The sequence below is a fragment of the Meles meles genome, chromosome 9, assembly GCF_922984935.1.
Source record: "Meles meles chromosome 9, mMelMel3.1 paternal haplotype, whole genome shotgun sequence".
In the NCBI taxonomy this organism is placed as follows: domain Eukaryota; kingdom Metazoa; phylum Chordata; class Mammalia; order Carnivora; family Mustelidae; genus Meles; species Meles meles.
In genome coordinates, this window is record NC_060074.1 from 103,095,766 (window position 1) to 103,115,768 (window position 20,003).

Below are 20,003 nucleotides of genomic sequence, written 5' to 3' on the forward strand. Positions count from 1 at the left end.
TTGCTATCGACCTCCAAAGCTCTTCCTAGGAAAACATCTGTCCTCAAACTGTGCTACCTGGTCGAACTTGGGGAACCATTATTAATAAAAACCTTATGAAGTGGTGTGGGATGGAGATGAGCGAAATATCAGTTATGCTTTTATGATTTAGTAGGGGACGGGAAAAACGTAAAGAGTAAAGCCCGGCGAAAGCATAGATACTGAGAGTCAGCGTCCCTGGCGGGAGATCTGGGCGGCCTGCGCTCCAGAGCCCTCAATTCCTCTTGGAGCAGAGGTACACGCTGGGCGTCACGCCTCCCACAGAGTGTGCGTGTGTCGGTGCGCGATCCTCTTACACCGCCCACTGGGCCTGGATACTCGTCGTAACCCAAGATCGCCTGGTCAGCAAACAACAGCTGACCTAACCACCTCCTACTCTCTAAACAGTCCACGCCTACAAGCAGGGGCTGATTTCGGGCAAACCGGAAGCTCTTTTGCCCCGTCTTGCCGGCTCAATAACGAGCGCGGCTACTAACCGGAAATTCCTCTGCCCCGATCATCCCAGCGCCTCCTCGTGGACTGCACAGGCGCAGTGAGGCTTCGGCGGAGTTGTGGGAGGGGAGGAGGAAGAGGTGGAGGGGGGCGGGAGCCGGTCCCAGAAGATGGCGGAGGCGGGGGTGAGTTGGGGGGTCCCCCTGCGAAGCTCGGGAGCTGTCGTGCTGAGGAAAGAGGCCTGAAGAGGGGGATGGCCTTCGGGAAGAGGAACTGCTTGTGTTTTTGCAGGCTAGGAACCCTGCTGGCAGATGCGGGCAGCCAGGACCACAGATGGGGCCTGAAGGGCAAGGGCCCCCGCTTACCTGGTGAAGGGTCGGCGAGGTCCGGAGGCGGACAGCAGGGTCGGGCGGAGGTCATAGGAGAGGCCGAGGCTCCCCGGACAGTGGAAGAGTGTCCGAGCGGAAGGAAGACTGGAGGATGGCGGAAAGGGCGACCCTGGAGATTTGATGAAGCTGGAGGTCGGCGAGCTGTCAACCATAGAGCTGTCAGGATTTGGGAGACCTGTAGCCAGGGAGACTCAGGCTGGGGAGGTGGATGGATCCAAAAGCGTAGCTTTTGTAGTAAGTTTGGAATCCGCAAAAGGGTATGTTGATACTAGGTTGAGGAGTGAGGCTTCGGCATTTTGGATTGGAATTGCACACCTTTGGAGTAGGTGTGTGGGTCAGTCCAAAGGGAACACTTGCCGGGACCTAGAAGTCAGTTGGTGATAGTTACTGGGATTTGGGGGTTGCTCAGTGGGGATTGGCAGTCTGGAAAAGCAAAGCGGTGCGGATGATAGGGGACGGGAAGGGGGGTGGTGGAAGTGTGCTAAAACAAGTGATCATGACCCATGCCCTGTTAGTGTTGGAAAAAAGTTATAAAAGTATGGGGTAAGCTTGATAGTCTAGGAAAATATATCATGAAGGGCTTCCTGTTTTGTAGGATTAATGAGGAGATGCTTTAAGAAGGAATGGGTAGACTTGAGCCCTGGGCCACTGGAGCTGGCCCATACCGGTATTGCAATGGAGCAGAGGATTGCAGAGAAAGGCAGCCAAACAGTGGCTAGATTGTGTTTTCCAACTTTGGGGCTTATCCCTGGTTGCCTACCACCGAGTGAAAATGAAGGGATGCCTAACTAATAGGATCTCCAGGGAAAAAAATATTAGCCTGTTTTCCATTTTCATTCTTTCACTGCACATTATGCTGACTAGTGTGATTTGTTGTAGTTGTCACTACGTATCTGATACAAAGCGACCAAGCAGTGTGAAATATATACATTTGGGAAAGAGGTTGATGCTTTTTAAACAGACAACTGTTGCTTTTTCGAATGGTCCGCTGCAAAGGAAAGGAGAAAATGCAGTTGAGTAATTTAGAGACACATTTTCATTGTTATCAAAAAATTATTCAAATGATAGAGTAACCTTTTTAGTGAATGAGATTTGACGTTTAAAAGTAGTAATGGGATGTGAATGCTGCTTATTTAATGGTTTCTGTGTTTGGGTTTTTTTTTTTTAAAGATTTTATTTATTTACTTGACAGAAAGAGGTCACAAGTAGGCAGAGAGGCAGGCAGAGAGAGAGAGAGAGGGAAGCAGGCCCCCTGCTGAGCAGAGAGCCCGATGTGGGACTCCATCCCAGGACCCTGAGATCACGACCTGAGCCGAAGGCAGCGGCTTAACCCACTGAGCCACCCAGGCGCCCCCTGTGTTTGGGTTTTAATGTAGAAAGGAAAGATAAGTGGCATTGTCTTCAAGACAAACATATTTGTCTTTCTAGAAGTTTTAATGTGCATAGTCTATGATCCACATTTGTGTGCTTTTATTTTTCATTGATGTGTATTTTTCCTGATGTTTATGCTTATTCTGTTTTGAGAATACCATTATAATTAAGAGAGCATCTAATGAAAGATGTGAGGTAGTAATTTAGTTTTATTATTTATAGCCCATCTGACCTAAACACCTGAAGAGATAGGGTTATATGAGGAAGGAAATACACTTCTGTGACTGTTAATCATTGGAGGATGAATGATCTTGTGTGATTTGAGAGGGTGTTGGAATTGATAAAATACAACAGGTTCTTAAGTTTACTAGAAAATTTTGTGTTTGTTTTCAAATGCCTGTTGCCTGAAAGTTGGTTTCAGTGGAAGACATGAACTTTGATTTTCATTCCAAAAGTCCGGAATCACTTACCACTTATTTTTTTAAAGGAATAATATCACCCATTAACAGGCGGTCATATAGCTGGCCCAGTATTTTTCCATTTTTGATGATTTGTTGTTGACCTGTCTAAACTGTTTTTCTCTTTGTTTAGTAATGTACTTTATAGAAGTTATAGGTCAGGGCTCAAGGAAGAATAAGGATTTCTTATATACAGTGGGAGATTCTTCTTTGTCAGTTTTTGAAAAAAAAACCACATTATTTTTGTATTAACATTAGTTGATCAGTATGATTTTAAAAGCTGCCACTGGTGTGACTCGTGAATTGTTTTTGTGTGGTGTTTGTAGTTGGGACAGTGTGGTGAAATGAAGGAACTCTAGAAGGAACCAGAGTGTTGGGAATGTGGGGGAGAATGCCAGTCCTGGTGCTACCTGGTAACAGTGTTATCATCTCAGGAAGTTACTCAATTTACTCTGTTTTGTAAAAATGGGGATTAAAAACACTTAACCTCCCTACCAGGGTTATCATTGAAGATCTGTTGAGGTATTGTTCTCTCTAAATAATATCTTTACACCAAAGACTTTTTTCCCTAATCAACAAATTATTTCTTGAGTAATCTAAATTTTTCAAATATAGATTTTTTTTAATTTTGGAGAAGAATAAAATTTATCATTGATATAAGAGTAATGTTTAAAGGTATAGGTACATTTTATTTTAAGAAAAAAATATATCAATACTTAATCAGAAAACCAAACTTTACAATAAACAGACTAAGGGCATACTTAATCCCAAGAGCTTTCATTTAAATAACCTACTTCCCTGTTCTCTTACTATAAACAGCATGCTTTTTTAAGGAACTGAACTGTTGTTGCATAGTAGGGATGTGGGAGTAGGGAGTGAGTGGTCTTGTGGAATTTCTTATCTAGTAAAATGATAAAACTGTTAGATCACTGGTTAACTTCTTTTGGATCATGGACTTTTTAAGTACTTGGTATAAACTGTGCAACTGTCCAGGAAAATGCATATATACACAACTTTTTGGTCAGGCTTAAGTACCCCCTGCAACAGATGATCTCTCAGTTCTCTTTCTTAAATTTTAGGATACTGTGATTCTAAAGCATTCTTTTATTTTTGTCTCTAGTAATTATATGCAATTATATTATTATATAGTCATAAAAATCAGCTTTTTGGATTTTTAAAATATTATCTTTAAAAAGAGAACTCATTCAAATAAACAGTCACCAAAACAACATTGCATTACTTTCAAAGAAAACTTTTGGGATAAAGTAGGAAACTATAAACAAGCACTGCTAGGAAAGGTTGAATAAAGAGCTATTGTAGAATAACATAAACAACTTAGAAAGTCTCTAGTCTGAGGAAATAGTCTGTGGCAATCTGTGGCCCTGAGTCGGAGGGCATTGCCTATCTGGTGGTGTTTGGAAATATTGTAGAAACATTTTTGGCTGTCTCAGATGGGTGAGGGGGCACACACTGGCATTTAGGGGGCACGAGCCAGGGACGTTAAGTGTTTTGCAATGCCTAGGGCAGTTTCACTCAGCAAGGAATTGTCCTGCCAAAAATGCCATTGCCCTCTGACAAACACTGGTGATTGTGAGCTGGGGCCTGGCACAACTGGAAAAAGCTTTTAAAGCTGAAGTTATTAAGCTCTTACAGAAACATAATTTCAACACACCGTATCCTTTGCCATTCCTGCTTGGAAAAAATCACAGACATAAAAGAAGGATTTACTAGAGGAATTGGGGCTACTTAAAATGTATGTATACTCTTTGCTCTTGAGTAGCCATTTTAACAGCAGAAGTTGGGGCGCCTCGCTGTGTCTACTGGAAGTCTGGGAAGTGAAGGGTCTTAGGCAGTATGGTGGCATAAGAATCTATAAATTGGCCATATGATTTTTTTTTCTTCAAAGTACCTTTTACACCTTGATCTAGTAATTTTGAAGAAAATTTCAAAGCATTTTTGCATTTACTGTCATGATCTTTGTGATATTATATGGCTGCCTACTTACATTGAGGATATATTACAGTTTCCGTGTCTGCCATCTTTTCAGTAACCAAATCCCCTTCCACAAATCCATGTGCCAAAAAAGAAGTCTGAGGAGTTGGGCCGGAACAGGACTCAGGTTTAGAGGGAAGAGGATGGGTTTTGGACTCAGACCTAAGGTAAAATTCCAGTACTGATACTATGTGTCATGTGCTGATAAGGAAGTTTCTAAATCTCTTTGACTTTGATTTCATTTGTAAAATGAGGATGATAATACTTACCTTTGGATGACTTTGAAGATTAGGGCTAACTGTATGTCCAGGGAGCTGTATCAATAGTCATGATTATGGTGATGATGAAAAGTTCGGTAGCAACTGAACCACCTGGCATGCTCATTTGCTGGACTGCACAGCAAGGAAGAGTCTGCAGGACCAGATCAGGAAAAGATGGGTTCTAGACATTTTCAGTTGGTGTGTAGAATGTATTTGTCCACGAATCAGCCGTAAGACGTACTGTTTTCTGTAGTCCTCTAAGCTGCAGAGCTCAGTCATGCTATAGACTAAGTTAGGTTTGTGAGGACTAGATTGAGGACAGACATCCCACTGTGAGTGTTGGGCACAGAGCTTTGGATGTGACAGAGGTTCAGTAAAACAAAACAAAACAAAACAAAACAAAACAAACAAACAAAAAAACCCAGTCTGTTGTCTGTGTTTAGCACATGGAACTGATGGGCTGTGACACAGCTTACTAGTACTCGCAAATGTTCTCATTTTCATACAGATTATTTCTAAAGTCAGCACCCCTCTCCCCAACCCTCAGTTTACACATGGGTTTTGTGTTCACAGAAAGTATCAGATGTTCTTTGTCTTAACCAGATGCGTACAAGAGACCACTTTCCCTGACTTTTAGGAGCCATGTGGCCAAAACTCCTTACAGTCTGGGCATGAGGTTACTCTTCATTTTCTTAGCTTCCCTTCTTCTGCTTCCTCGTGCAACTCTGTCACAGTAGCTCTATGGTTGCAACAGAGGGCTGGCTGGGTCCAGGCAGGGCTGGGACATAGCTGTGGTCCTGCAGAGAGGTCTGCTTTCTGTGCTTCGTGTATGTATAGGTAAGTGGGCGGCAGTCTGTGTTTTCTAAGATGCTTTTGTGCCAAAATCAAATATACAGCCTGTAAACATGAAAACTGCATTCCTCTATGGAGGTCATCCTTAGGAGCAAGTCACATTTTATTGTGAGCGGTACAGAATTTTCAGTTAGAATATGTTGATTTCCTGAATAAATTCATATATTTTTTTGTAAAGCATAGAGATTTTTACCTAAATCTGCAGGCCCATCTGTTCTGGGTTGGAGATTTAGGTAGAAGAAACAGAAATCTGGATTTTAATCTTCCAGATTCTGGTGGAACTATCTCAGGTAACCTGCTCTGCTTTTCTCTGAAGCAGAACAAGCGGTTTTTATTATTATTCTAACCTTTGAGCTTCGCAGGTCTCTTATTCTGTCTTAGTAAATATAACACTTTTTTATTATACCATGCCTATAAGAATGCTTTTCAAACCACTTCTTATTCAGTAAATAGCTAATTTAAATAAATACATAAGCTTGTCATTTCATTATTTGTACTTTGAAATTAATTAGTATTGAAATCAGAAAAATTGTATGATCATTTATTAGATAAACATTGATTTCTTTTTTTCTTATCTCTTGCAGGATTTCTGGTAGGTCCTCTTTTAGGATAAGATGCTGTAACTGTTGAAACGCCAGTCTGCACTGATTCACAGACAGTTGGCTTTTCAGCTGGGAAGGCTTTTTCTCCCCGCCTTGCTGGTTTACTGAACTGATGAAACCATGCCAGAAGGAGAGACAGAGTCACCTGGGCCCAAAAAGCGCGGCCCCTACATTTCATCTGTCACTAGCAGGAGTGTGAACTTGATGATTCGTGGAGTGGTACTATTTTTTATTGGCGTATTTCTTGCCTTAGTGTTAAATTTACTTCAGATTCAGAGAAATGTGACGCTCTTTCCACCTGACGTGATCGCCAGCATTTTTTCTTCAGCGTGGTGGGTACCGCCGTGCTGTGGCACAGCCTCAGGTATGTGTAGGCTGCTTCTGTAATGCTTAGAAAGGAAGGAGGCCGCATGCGTGTGGATGTTGTCTGGGCGGTACTTGTTTTTCAGCTTTGATTTCAATGCGGGACAGTGGACCTGCTTTAAATGAGCAGTTTGATGCATTGAGGCAAATTCACACAGTGGTGTTACCAATCACCACAGTCCTGCTGTAGTACATTTCCATGACCCACAGATTCTCCTGTGCTCTCTTGCTGTCCATTCTCCACCCCCAGCCTCAGGCTTCCACTGATCTTTCTGTTTCTGTCCCTAGGTTATTTTTGCCTGTTCCCCATGTAATATAAATGGAATCACAGTGTAGGTACTCTTGTGTCTGATTTCTGTCTGACCTATGAACTTAAACATTTTAATCTTAAAAGAATCTTAGTCCCTTTGGGATGAGGCTCTTAACTTCTTAATTTTGTCTTTTCTTCAACCCACCTCATATTAATCCTTTTTTTAAAATAATTTTTTTAGACAGATTTTATTGATTTCTTTGACAGAGATCACAAGTAGGCAGAGAGAGGGGGAAAGCAGGCTCCCTGCTGAGCAGAGAGTCTGATGTGGGGCTCTATCCCAGGACCCTGAAATCATCACCTGAGCTGAAGGCAGAGGCTTAGCCCACTGGGCCACCTAGGTGCTCCAGTTCTTACTCTGAGTTATTTTGATGATCATTGTCACTGTGGTTTTAAGGCTTAGACCTGTGTGTGTTAGGGCCTTGTTTTTGAAGTAGATGACAACTTGAGAGATGGAGTAGTGTTATGCAGGTTTAAAGCTTCATGTTGTTATTTTTTAGATTTTTGTACCTGTTTTTTTTCTTGGTATCTTGTTTTCAGATATGGTTTAAGGATGAATACTTAAAGAGATTAATAAGGTGGATTCTCTTTGCTTAAAGTCATTATCCTATTTCAGTAGTTATTTTAGATCTTTTTTGGTGGACAGTGTGTAAGGGATAAAGTGGAGCATTTCAGAAAGCCTACTTCATGCAGAGCTTCCATAATGGATGCTCTTTAGCTTTTTCTACCGACTGAGACCAGTAGATTAATAACATTTTATAAAAGAAAGCAATAGAAGGAAGCCATCATTGTGTGGTAGAAGAAGAATCTGATTGAGGGAGAAAATTGCTTTTTGGAATGTCCATTTGGTGTCTCATACTTAAAATACACCAATACCTTGCAGTATAATGTAGATCCTCTTGACTTCCATCCTTGAACTGGAGCTTGAAGGGGAGGAGTTAGGTGTGAGATGTTTTCGAATGACTTGGGGAATCTACTGGACAGTTGCATGGATGGAGAGGCATGTTGTGGTAAGGTTTCAGTGTGGTTTATGTGTCAGTGTCTCTATCACAATATTCGCATTAAAAGTTTATAAAGGCAGTGATTCGTAATTTCCCCAGGGTTATTACATTTTCTGAGAGACTAAACAAACTCATCCAAATAGAAGAGAAAGCATACATTATATTTTATCATTCTCTGCTGTGTCTGCTAGTCCTCATGTATTTTCTTTTATTTCATCTAAACTAAAAAGAGAAAAATTAAGTTTTCCCATCGTCTTTTGCTTTTATTTTTTTTAAAGATCTTATTTATTTGACAGAGATCACAAGCAGGCAGAGAGAGAGGGGGAAGCAGGTTCTCTGCTGAGCAGAGAGCCCGATGTAGGGCTCAATCCCAGGACTCTGGGATCATGACCTGAGCGGAAGGCAGAGGCTTTAACCCATTGAGCCACCCAGGTGCCCCACCCATCGTCTTTTTCTAGTTTATTTTCTCGCATGGTATAGCTGCTATCTGGCTACCAGTTGAAGCTTGTTGGGATTTGGAAGAACATGTCTTTTCAGAATAGACAAAGGAAGGTCGGGGGAGGGAAACTGTTACTTACTGACTGCCTCCCGATGTGCTAGGCACATCCCTTAACCCCAGGGATCTGTAGGGCAACTTTGGGAGTGAGATTTTGGCATTGTGCTTACTTTGGGGAATGAGGAACCTGAGAGGAAGAGAGGATGTCATTGAGCCCAGGGTCTCAGAGCTGGTGAATGGTGCAGCTGGGTCCAGCGTTCCAGGCTGGAGGAGGGGAAAGAGGAAGCTACTCACACTTCCCCTCCACTCAGGACAAGCTTGCAGACAAAGTGCCAGGCTTCGATGGAGCCTGCTGTTGTGTGTCGGACTTTGTGGCTGGGGCAGGAGAACCCGTTTCTTTGTACTAGCAGGTTTCTTTGTACCACCATTAAGGAGAGGACCAGGGGTTGCATCTGTCCCTGTGACATGAGCACTTTTGCCACAAACTCCTATTTAGGAGGGACAGTTTCTAAATGTTAATGCCACATTTCAGTTACTTTGTCCCTGCTTTCCTTCCTTTTCCTAGCCACTAGGTTTGTCACGCTTACAAACCTAACGTCATACTTCCCCACTTAGGGGATTTACACTGAAGTGTTTCTCCTGAAAGCAGTGCGTTCCGCGAGGTATGTGGGCACACGGAGGTACAGAGGCATTTGGAAACTAGATTCCAGTGAACTCTGCCACTGATTTTGTTGGGTGACTCATGGCATTTAGTAGATGAGAGTGAAGAAAGCAGATTTGTGAACGGTACCAAAGGTGGAAAATGGATTCCACCATAGCACCTCCTGCCCCCAATTTTGGGGAAAATGTCAAGGAAATAAGAAGTTAATGATATAAGAAACACATGTGTGTATGTTTATGTGTGTTTGAAGTATATATGTGTTTTTGTGTACATGTGCTGGTATGCATTTTCAAAAATCTCTAGGCCCTTACCATCTTAAGTCAGAAAAACTGATAATTATCCTTTGTTTTTCCCGTCCAACTAATATTCATAGACAGAGCAGCTAGCTACCTTCTGGAGATTCTCCAGAATCACCACTTTCTACATGCAAACAGAAGGGTCCCTGGCTATTTGCTGTCTTCCCCTATAGCACCTACTGCTGGAAAATTTGTTAGCAGTGCTTCTGGAGGGACACCCAGTAGAGAACTCTGGTACATTTCCTTTGATTTCATTTTCTTTTTCTTAGTTCTCTATTTTTAATTTAATAATAGCTGGTGTTTCAAGTTGATTAACTTCTCAATATGTGCAGTGCATTAGAATCAGAGTTAGAAACCTCTTGAACGTTACGAGGGGCTGCAAAGGAATCTTTCTGAGGAAAGAATAGAGGAAAAAGATAACTATCATTGTGTGGGTAAAATAACTAGGGAAATTGACTTGAAAATTGCAAGTAACCAAATTATATTCCTACCTATGAAGCTAATATCTAACAAAGAAAAAACAGATCTTTCCAGTTTAGCCTGGTAGTCATTTACCCAGTTCCTGGAGAGTCCTGCAAGATTCCTCCTGCTCTCACTTCTCCAGGTTTCCAAGTTTCTTCTGTCTCTTGGTCCAGACCCTCTATTGCTCTGATGGGAATTTTCAGTTTTTCTTTTTCTGCTTCTAATTTTTCACTCTGACCACCCGCCAATCCCTTCTCTCCACCATGTGTGGTACACTCAGCACTGTAAGAGTGAGCGGCCTTCTGTTTGCTACAAATGCGATGGCATTATTTCTTGATTCCTCAGTGTCTGCCGGGTAGTGTCTATGATACGACCCTTGCCGACTTTGTCTTCTTCAGAGTCTTTCTGAAGCTCCCTTTTTGCCTAAAGCTTACAATTTTCAGGTGACAGTGGGTATTTTCATTGTCCAGACTTTTCCCCAGACTTTTCCCTTGGATTAGAAAGCTCTTTCCACACCACTGACGTGCTGCACTCAGCTTCACCCTCAGGGGCCACCTTTTCTGTGAAGCTTTCCCAACACTCCAGCACCCTGCCTCCCCTCGGCACTTGCCAGAAGAAGACTGGGCCCCCACTAGGCCCTGTCAATGCCACCCCTAACATATTACTGTATTGCATTGTTTCTGTGCTCACTTTGGGACTGGGATCACGTCTTACTCTTTTTTTCTTTTTAAATCCCTGGCAAATGGCAAGAACTGGATACATTATGGGAATTTAAGTATTTATCGAATGAAACATTGCGTATCTTGTCGTAGTTTTCCGTGAAAGTCTGTCTCCTTCAGTGGCTTCGTTTTTTCCTGCCCCTTCTTGAAAAACATTTGATTTAACTGTTCCTCTTAGTGCATCACTGAATTAAATACACTACCCTGAAAATGTGATGACTTAATATTGATGTTTTGCAGACTTCTTCTGCTTTTGGCTTGGTACGCTGTACCAGGTCCCTGGGAAGTAAATATCCCAAGAGATGTTACTTTGCATCAGAGAGCCCTCCAATTAAGCAGGACAGTGTTTGCATATAATGTTATACAGGCATGATTTTAACAATCTCTTGTTAAAATAAAAAAGTCAGAAGGAAGAGAAAAGAAGCCCAGACATCCTTCTGCTGAACTCTCAAACAGTGGAGTCTCACTTTGCTGTAGACACTGCTATCAGACTCTGCCATGCCTTTATTTAAAGGGAAGGAAGAAGACATTTAATGGAACGTGACAAGCTTCCTCGAATTCTCCTTCTCAGTGAGCAACCGAGAACCATGCATACTCAATGGATTTGATTTTTATTGGCAAATCCCAAGGTTGGCAGCATCGCAGTTTAAATTCCTTTTTGTGTTTTTGCTTTCTCTCCTCAGTTGTCTCTCACTTGTGAGTCTGACATCACATGCATACAAATCTAGTCAATTTTACTTATTTATATCTTTGCACACACGTCAGTATTCTCTATGTGATAATTCTTTACCTATGGCATCAGCTGCTGAGGAAAATTGACTTGGAATGCCTGATCTTAGTTGATTTTAGTCAGCAACAGGCAAAGGGAGGAGAGAGAGGGAGAGAGAGAGTGAGGAATGACATGAGCTGTTAGTTTCATGACCCCTTGAGAGGAAAAAAAAAAAAAAAAAAGAGGTAATACTCGTTTAGATGTATTTCAACTGTTAGGCATGCTTGTTGCCATTTTAATTTTGTAGGAATTTGGAAATGCTGTCAGTTAATCTCCCAGGATTTTAGAGTCAAGCCTTTTAAACAGGAATATGATATAAGAGTTTTAAATTTACTAATAGTTGTAGGAGGTCCACATTGCTGAAATTTGTTGTTAATCTCTTGATGGTCTATGAACCATCTCTACTCAGCAAAAGCCCAACTCAGAAGAGCACTTTCAGATTTGTGGATTAGAGCACACACCATTGCAGCCGCTCAGCCCCAGATGGAGGGTGACTGTGTGACCTCTTTTTAATACTGCTCCATTGGTCTGCTAGCCTGTGACTTTTGATATTGATTGATTTCTCTTTTTCCTTAAAGAGTGAATGTGTCTTTTGTAAGATCTAGCCAATACCAGGCCAGGCAGGGGGGTTCCTGATCCTCAGGCACTCGAGATTTTGGTACAGTAATTTCAAGATACATCATAGGTAGCACTGGACATCGGTTGTGTCTTTATACTTGATGGCAACATGACCATTCTGTTTTTAGGGAAACGAGCAAGTCAAGGCTGCTTAGCTATTTCCTGTTAAGTTTAATCTGTAGAAGTGCATTTTCCTTATAACTTACTGAAGAATGTTTTGGTTCATTAAGGTCTTTTTTTAGTGACTAACTTTACATTTAAAATCTCCTCCCATAAATGAATAAAATGTTGACGTTTGACAAGTACTTTAGTTAAAAATTGGGTGTGAATACTTGGAGTCTTAATCATAGACATTTTGTATACAGTTATTCATAATTATATGGTTAACCTTCAGGATGTTCTTTCCAAAACTAAGAAAGGTACTAAAATGACTTCTCACTTGTAAGAAGGAACTTAAATTTTAACCAAAAGTGTACAGTTCTTAGAGAGAACTCTAGAGGGGAGTGTCAGGACCCAGCCCTGGGCCCAGGAGGCAAGCTGGAGGCACTAGAGTAGTCTGTAGACCAGAACATCCGCAGCCACTGGGACAGACTGTGTGGGGTGACCTCACTGTGTGCGTTTATGCTTCCAGCTTCTCTTCGGACAGTGTGTGTGTGGCATTTTATAACATGCTTCATGGTTATGTCCTTCAGAGAGAACATTGCTTAGCTGCCAGCTGGTCTGATGTTTTCAGATCTCAGAGATAGGAGTAGTAGAGAAGAAGCATGCGGCATCTAGTGCAAATTGCTAAATCATGACTCACACAGTGAAATAGTGCTCTGCTCATTGTAATTTGGAATACTGTTGTAATCATTTACAGGGCTTTCTGCAGTGGTGTTATCTTTTTTTTCGTATTTTCCCCCCTTTGGGGAGGTAAGTTTAAAAGTATCAGTGATTGATGTTAAGCAACTTGGAGAGCTTTTGAAACAATCTTTCAGATGCTTGTGGGGGGTGCAGTGACTCTTTTAGCTTAAGTTTTGCCAGTATAGCATTGGAGATGACTTAATTTTTTTTCTCCTTCTTTCCACAGCTGTGATTGGGTTATTATACCCCTGCATTGACAGGCATCTAGGAGAACCACATAAATTTAAAAGAGAGTGGTCCAGTGTGATGCGGTGCGTAGCCGTCTTTGTTGGTATAAATCATGCCAGCGCTGTATCCTTTCTGCTGTGACGAAGTGCATAATCACAAAGCAGTTCCAACAAACCAAAGGTTAAACAGTCCCTTGCAACTTCACTGTTGTCAAGTTGTGATATGTCCCCTTTGTCATAAAAAGAACATGTGCTATGTTGTTGAAATATCACGGTAGCAGCCATGTAGTTACTGGTTTGGGTATGGCCTTTTATTTAAACCCCCGTGTTTCAGGACCACTGAAAAACTTGGTACGTTTAAACATTTTGCGTGTTCTTCTTGAACTAGGTTACATAATTCTGTGTAGTTTTGCTAACTCTAGGATTGAAACAGATACATTTTCAAAGGATTTCTTCCCTCTCTTCGTTTAAGACTTGCCAGTGAGGACATGTGGTGGCTTCAGGATGCTGGTTGTTTTTTGACTTGTTTTTAACGTACGGAATCTGTAATTTGTTTCCAAGAAAAGACTCATCCACTGGTTTTAATCAATGCCAGCAAACCGCATAAATGTTCTTAAAGGTGTTGTAAGTGGAAATGTTCAGCTTAGACATTGGCCAAAAAGAACATTTGTCCCTAAGGACATATTTTTAAAGTGTGATCATTTATGGATTCTAACATTTTATTTCGTGATTAATGAGTATTTTTTGAGAATCCCAGCTGGAAAGGTAAAGTAGCCTCTATTCCCTTCTTCCCCGTCTTTTCCCTGATACCACAGAAAAAAAAAGTCCGCTCCAGAATGAAAGTTTTTGCCCTTGAAAGACTTTCATCCTGTCATCCTCCCTACTGCCTCTCCTCTTCTCTCCCACCCGACTTTCCTTTGTAGAAGAGAGCCTGGGACTGGCTAGTGCAATCTTCCCTTTTCTAGCAGATGTGGCTTAGAGAGTGGAAGGGGCAGGAGTTTTGGTGCTGGGAAGAGCATGCAGTCAGTGCAGGTCAGGCTGCCCAGGGTTCCCTCCTGTGGCTCTGCACTGGGCTCACGGCTGGTGGTTAGCTGGAGAGAGGGTGGGGCACCTGGCGATGGATTCCTGTGTCTTTATAGGAAGTATTGAGCTGTTTTGGAGAAGCTTGGGAGGGGAACAAGGGCAAGTGGCAAGGTCCTCCATTCTGCAAACACATTTGCATTTCTTTTCTCCAGTTGTGGTAGCCCTTGGGGATTTGTGAATTTGGAAGCCCCTCAGTGGTGGTTACTAGTTTGGTTTTCCATTTCCATTTGTATTAAAGAATTTCCCAGCAAGTTTAGCTTGGAGGAATCTTTGAGATTTAGGATTTTATAACAAATCTAGTGGTGGGGAGGGCTTAAAAAGATAGACTCATAAAATATTGTATCTAGAGGAAAACTTAGAAATCACCCAGTTACACATTTTCTTTATAAAGATAACAAGACAAATGAAAGCTAAAAGAGTTAGGTACTTTGCCAAGGTGCTCATACTGCAAGGCTGGGACAGAGGTGAGACCAGACCACAGAGATCCTGGCTCGAGTCTAGAAAGGGCTCCTTCCCTCATTCAGGAGCCCCCTAAGCATGTAAATTCCCCTCCCAACTGGTGGATTAGACCATTCTATCCCAGATGTTATCCCAGGTGTTTTTAAATAGAGAAATTTAGCCTTCTCTGGAATTTAAAAACCTTGATATATCTAATTTAAGTTTTTTGCTTTGGTCATTCTTTTCTTTCTCTGTCAATGAAATACTTGAATATAGTGATTTCTTTTTTACTGTTCTGTCCACCATTGAAGCAAAATCCAAAATGTCTGCAAAATTTATCACATAGACTTAATATTATTAGGTCCCTTAGACCAGAGAAAATCCCATGGTACTATTTTTCAGGTAGAAGTATTTTACCTACTTACCCTAGAAACCTTATTTTCCTTTGACCCTTAAAGTTTGTTTAGTTATCAAAGACAGAACTCAATGAATATCAAATTCCATTCTTTATAAGAATGTTTATTGCATAGAAAAATCAGAGCATATAACATTTCCTTTGGAGTGTTAGGTATAATGCCTGTGAAAGAATAAGAAAAGCTTTTGCAGAAAGCATACCGTAAACTATAGGGTTGGTTTTTTTTATTGTTGTTGTTGTTGTTTTTGTAAACCAAGTCTAATCAAGAAATGACCTTGAGGGAATGGACAGAGAGGGCCCTCAGATGCTAAGAAGTACAGGAAGCCGGTGTTGGGGATACCAGCTGGTGTGATAGGGGCGGCGGTGGGTGGTAACTACGGGATGTTAAAGGAAGTGGGAAGTAGTTTTACATGCATTTTTTGAACTTCTCTCTTCTCTGTAGTGGCAGCATGGCCACTTAGTTTGGTGAGCTATCTAGCCTCCCCTGGGGAGCCGGATATAGAGCCAATATGTGGCCTTTGGGACATAGATAATGCCCTTTTAATGATACTTGAAATTAATTCCTTTAGTGTAATCCTCTAGCAAAGAAATGAGAAAATTGAATTTGTAAAGCTTCATTTTGCCCAGAGATTTTGGAGTAGAAAAGGGCCGCACGTTCTTGAATAGATGCTTAAGTAAGTGACGGAAATAAAATATCATTTGAGCAAACTGTCCTATACCAGAAAGTCTCAGGCACCAAAATAGCTTGGCAGGTTGCAAGATAATGTTCACTTCAAGGCTTTATCCTCAACAAATTAAAACTAGAACAGTTGACATAATAGAAAGGGATACTGTGTCCTTGGTCCTCTTGTTTCTGAACTGCATTATTATAAAATGTGTCTGTCAGTAAATCATATAAAGAATGTGCTACCCTGTTAAATAGCTGTCAACTCTTCTATTTTCAAGTTCTTGTATGATTCGCAAGTAATTCTGAACCTGTTTGAGAAGTAATATTGGTTTCTTTTTTAGCAAAAGTGTGTTCTTTTAGCAATACTTGTGTTCCAAGACTTCCGGTTACATTTTTAGCAAAGAAAGCATTTCTCATGTAATGGGTCTGATCTTATAATTGTGAATGTAGACAGAAGGCTTTTTTGGGGTGGGTCGTGGGGGGACTACAAGTAGGTGGGATCTATTAATGAAATATCCTGCTCTCTGTGTGTCTTTAGTAAATATTGCAGACAGTTTTAATCTCACCCGGTGCCCTGCATTGTATGGAAAGACTGAACTCACTCTAGAATAAGCAATCAATTCCTGTCTCAGCAGTAACATCTTATTTTAGAAAAATGAACAGGTGATATTATTTGGTTACAAGTTTTAAGAAGATGACTCTTTAACACTGATCTCAGAAAGTGGATTTTGATAACAACATACAATTGTCTCTCACACTGGCTGCGCTCTCCATTGGACTGTGGTGGACGTTTGATAGATCTAGAAGTGGTTTTGGCCTTGGAGTAGGAATTGCTTTCTTGGCAACCTTGGTCACTCAGCTGCTAGTCTATAATGGTGTTTATCAGTAAGTATTCTTTTTGGTGCTTGTTTGCTAAAAGAAATAAACAACTGATTTCAGAATTGAGATCTTGAAATTGGGTTAGCCACTTTAATGTACAGAGTAACTTATCTCCATTGTGATTTTCTTTATATGTATCATTCTACTTCCTCGTTGGGTTGTTAAAAACATTTCTGTTATTCTAGATATACATCTCCAGATTTTCTCTATGTTCGTTCTTGGTTACCATGTATATTTTTTGCTGGAGGCATAACAATGGGAAACATTGGTCGACAACTGGCAATGGTAAGCTGATACTTATTATTTCATCTATTATTGAGTTGTAAAACAAGTTTTCTCCAAGACAAGCATACTGAGAGTCAAAGGAACCACTGGATAGAAAAGCTAAAACGTGTTATGGGTAAGGTGATAGGATTTAACCTCTATATTTTTTTTATTTAACCTCTAGTCTGTAGGTTTCTACTCTATCACAGAGAGACAGTTTTAAAAGTGAAAAGCAGCCTTACTAATAACTATGTTGCTTCAATAGATACAGATTAGGACTATCTCTGGCAAATTAAGATGTTTGAACATTTTAGTGAAGAAAAAAAAGCACGCTGTTGGTCATGCCTGTTGTCGATGGGAGGAGTCAGGGAGCTGCATTTGGAGGCCACAGCAGTTTCCCGTATAAGTGCTATCTGTATCATTGTAGCCCGCTAGGAGAACTGAGTGGCTTAGGTGGCTGTCTTTTTGATAGTCTAGCCATCCAATTATCTTACACCCATTAGTTTCCTTTATTTTGAATTGTGGGTGCACATTTGTAGCTGTACATCTAAAATACTGTCTTGACCAGAAGATTTTGCTAATGTAATAGTCTTCTCCCCTTTGATATTATAAAATGATTTGAAAAAAATATTACCTAAATTCACTGTATCAGTCCTGCTTTTAAGTTCGTGACCTTTCCTTTGCTGATTCGCCTTACCAATCACTCAGAGAAACCCGTTTGGCTCCCTTGGTGTTACGGGATTGATCTGAATTATACTGTTATCTTTTACTTGTGATGCAGAAACACTGTCTTTTGCCTGCGTTTGCACACTTCTTGACTGTGAACTTTCTTTTTCCCATCACATTTGTCATTTGTTTCTAATCCTTGCATAACTCTCAGATTCTTTGACAAATAAAGTGGGCATATGTTAATAAAGTATTATTTCTAGTCTGTATGGAAATTGCTATTCAAAATATAACTTAATCTGTTAACCTTTTAATTTTTACAGTATGAATGTAAAGTTATCGCAGAAAAATCTCATCAGGAATGAAGAAGGCAAAAATGTATCTTCTATACAGAAAAACAGGATGAAAAGGGCACAAATGATAGCTATATCAACAAAGCTTCGGACTGTGAAATTGCCAGGATGCAACTTTTCCTTTGATTGGTGTATATATTTGTGTGTGTGTGTGTGTGTGTGTGTGTATAGATATATATGTATATACACACACGCATACACACACTCCCACACATATACATGCACGTACGCATGTATTACTGCAATCTGTGATTGCTTCTTCTGTAAATCAGTTACAAACCTTGATGTATTTGACTTAAATAACTATAAAATATATATGCACTACATTAAACAACGTGTTCATTAATAGATGAAATTTTTTAATTAATTTTTTAAACATACCATATATTGTATCACAATGTTGATGTGCCAAAATATTCTGGTATTGGCATGCAGAGTATAAGAATGCTTGAACAGTTTATAAACTTAGTGAAATAAAATAAGAGGAAAGCCAAAAAAAGAGAAAGAAAAAGAAAAATGGAAAGCTGGTATATTCTCTTCTGCTTATGTTGTGCCTTTTCATTTTTCTAATCGCAGCAGTATGAGTTATGGGTACCCTGACGGGTGGTTAGTTTCTATTTTAATGTTGTCTCAGAGAGCTTGGGTGTTTTAATTGATAATGAAAATGAACTTCCATAGAACATTTTAAAGCCTGCATTACCGGAGAGCACCCAAAAAGGAATTCTGCTGGAGGTAAAATTGATGAGCAGGGGAGGGTTATCAGCATTAAATTGTTTTAAGTCTAAGTCTGCAAGGCTATATGTAATTAAAAGAAGGCACCATTGGGAAATTTAGCTAGAATAAATATGTTACAGAAATACCAAAATGACCTTTTGCAGTGCCACAAAGTATGAAATGATGTTGTCATTTGCAGTACGGTAACTCATTGCTTTTGCACATGGAACACCCAAGAAACCCTAAACAGATCGAAATGAAGTTTCTAATTCTCTCGGGTTCAGTAATCTCTTGGATTCTATGAAGCAAACCACATTAGCCCGGCTGGATCACGTGACTGACTGTCAGTGGAATCCCATCTGGGGAATGGATGAGCACATCACTTTTTATATATTCATATGTCCATGAGTGAACAGTTCAAGCCTGTTCCAGAATGTCCTGAGATGGCACATACCGTGCATGTTAAAGATTTCGATAGCAGTTTTGTGCATATCTCTCCAACAACGGGAACCATTTAAGTGTGTTTTAAACATATTTTTAGTTAACTTTTTTCTCAGTTTTTATTTTTGAAATTGATGACAATTGTCTGATACACAAGGATGGAACTTTCTCCTTACTTTGGGTTTGTGTGCGTGTCCGTGTGCGTGTGTATGTGTTGGATTGAGTGAGAGAGAATGTACATGTAGAAATGTATGTGCATGTGCCCATGCTCTCGTAATGTGTCAACTAGATACTGTTTAGTTTTTGGGTTTAAAACCATTGCTGTCAGACTGAGATCTCATATGCCAAACTTTAATCTGCTTTTACATTTTATGGCTGAAAGTATGAAGATCCTAAAAGGATTTCATATTGAATATATGTATACAATCTTAACTATAGTGATGGTAAACATACTACTATAATTTATTATCCTATCTTCCAGATAATGTTATTCATTTAGAACAAATAAGGTATATTTTTAGAATCAACTTTGTAAGCACTATAAATCTTTAATAAGTTATAAGGTCTATGATGTGTTTACTTTGAAAATTGCTGTTAAAAGCAAGATGTATTAAATACATAATTATCATCTTGGTTAAGAGTCATTTTTTTCTTCCTCGTGCTAAATCTTAGAATCTAATACTGAGAATTAATTTCATAAAATTAACATGTATGATTGAATTTGCTAAGAAATAATGAAAGGAAACCAAGTCTAATATTACAGGAATTGAATGGTTATCACTTGGGAATTCTCAAGATTATTTTCAGATCATCTAGAAAACAAGATATTAGTGGCAAAAATAAAATTGTTTTGATATTTTGATAAGCATGTAAATATATTACATCCAGTTTTTTGCAGTGAAAGAAAGTAGACATCTTTCAAC

General features: G+C 40.1%; 1 protein-coding gene across 5 annotated transcripts; it reads left to right on the forward strand.

Moving 5' to 3' along the window:
- The first annotated feature begins 598 nt into the window (after positions 1 to 598).
- On the forward strand, positions 599 to 19,713 carry INSIG2 (insulin induced gene 2). 5 transcript variants are annotated; one of them, XM_046018930.1, is made up of 7 exons: positions 612 to 656; positions 4,737 to 4,848; positions 6,378 to 6,759; positions 13,160 to 13,284; positions 16,482 to 16,648; positions 16,828 to 16,927; positions 17,896 to 19,713. In XM_046018930.1, exons 3-7 carry the CDS (start codon positions 6,516 to 6,518, stop codon positions 17,935 to 17,937), a joined length of 678 nt encoding a protein of 225 aa, XP_045874886.1. In that variant the 5' UTR covers positions 612 to 656; positions 4,737 to 4,848; positions 6,378 to 6,515; the 3' UTR covers positions 17,938 to 19,713. The 5 variants fall into 5 exon arrangements, with proteins under 5 accessions (XP_045874888.1, XP_045874886.1, XP_045874887.1 ...); XM_046018932.1 differs by lacking the exon at positions 4,737 to 4,848 and having other exon boundaries at positions 599 to 656; XM_046018931.1 differs by lacking the exons at positions 612 to 656; positions 4,737 to 4,848 and adding an exon at positions 668 to 992.
- Positions 19,714 to 20,003: the final 290 nt, after the last annotated feature.

What these genes read in the sequence shown, in the direction of transcription:
- INSIG2 (XM_046018932.1), top strand. Translation starts at nt 6,516, where the DNA reads ATGCCAGAAGGAGAGACAGAGTCACCTGGGCCCAAAAAGCGCGGCCCC. An exon ending in GTATAAATCATGCCAGCGCT is followed by an intron (nt 13,285 to 16,481) that starts GTATCCTTTCTG and finishes CACTGATCTCAG; the next exon opens with AAAGTGGATTTTGATAACAA. An exon ending in GTCTATAATGGTGTTTATCA is followed by an intron (nt 16,649 to 16,827) that starts GTAAGTATTCTT and finishes CTGTTATTCTAG; the next exon opens with ATATACATCTCCAGATTTTC.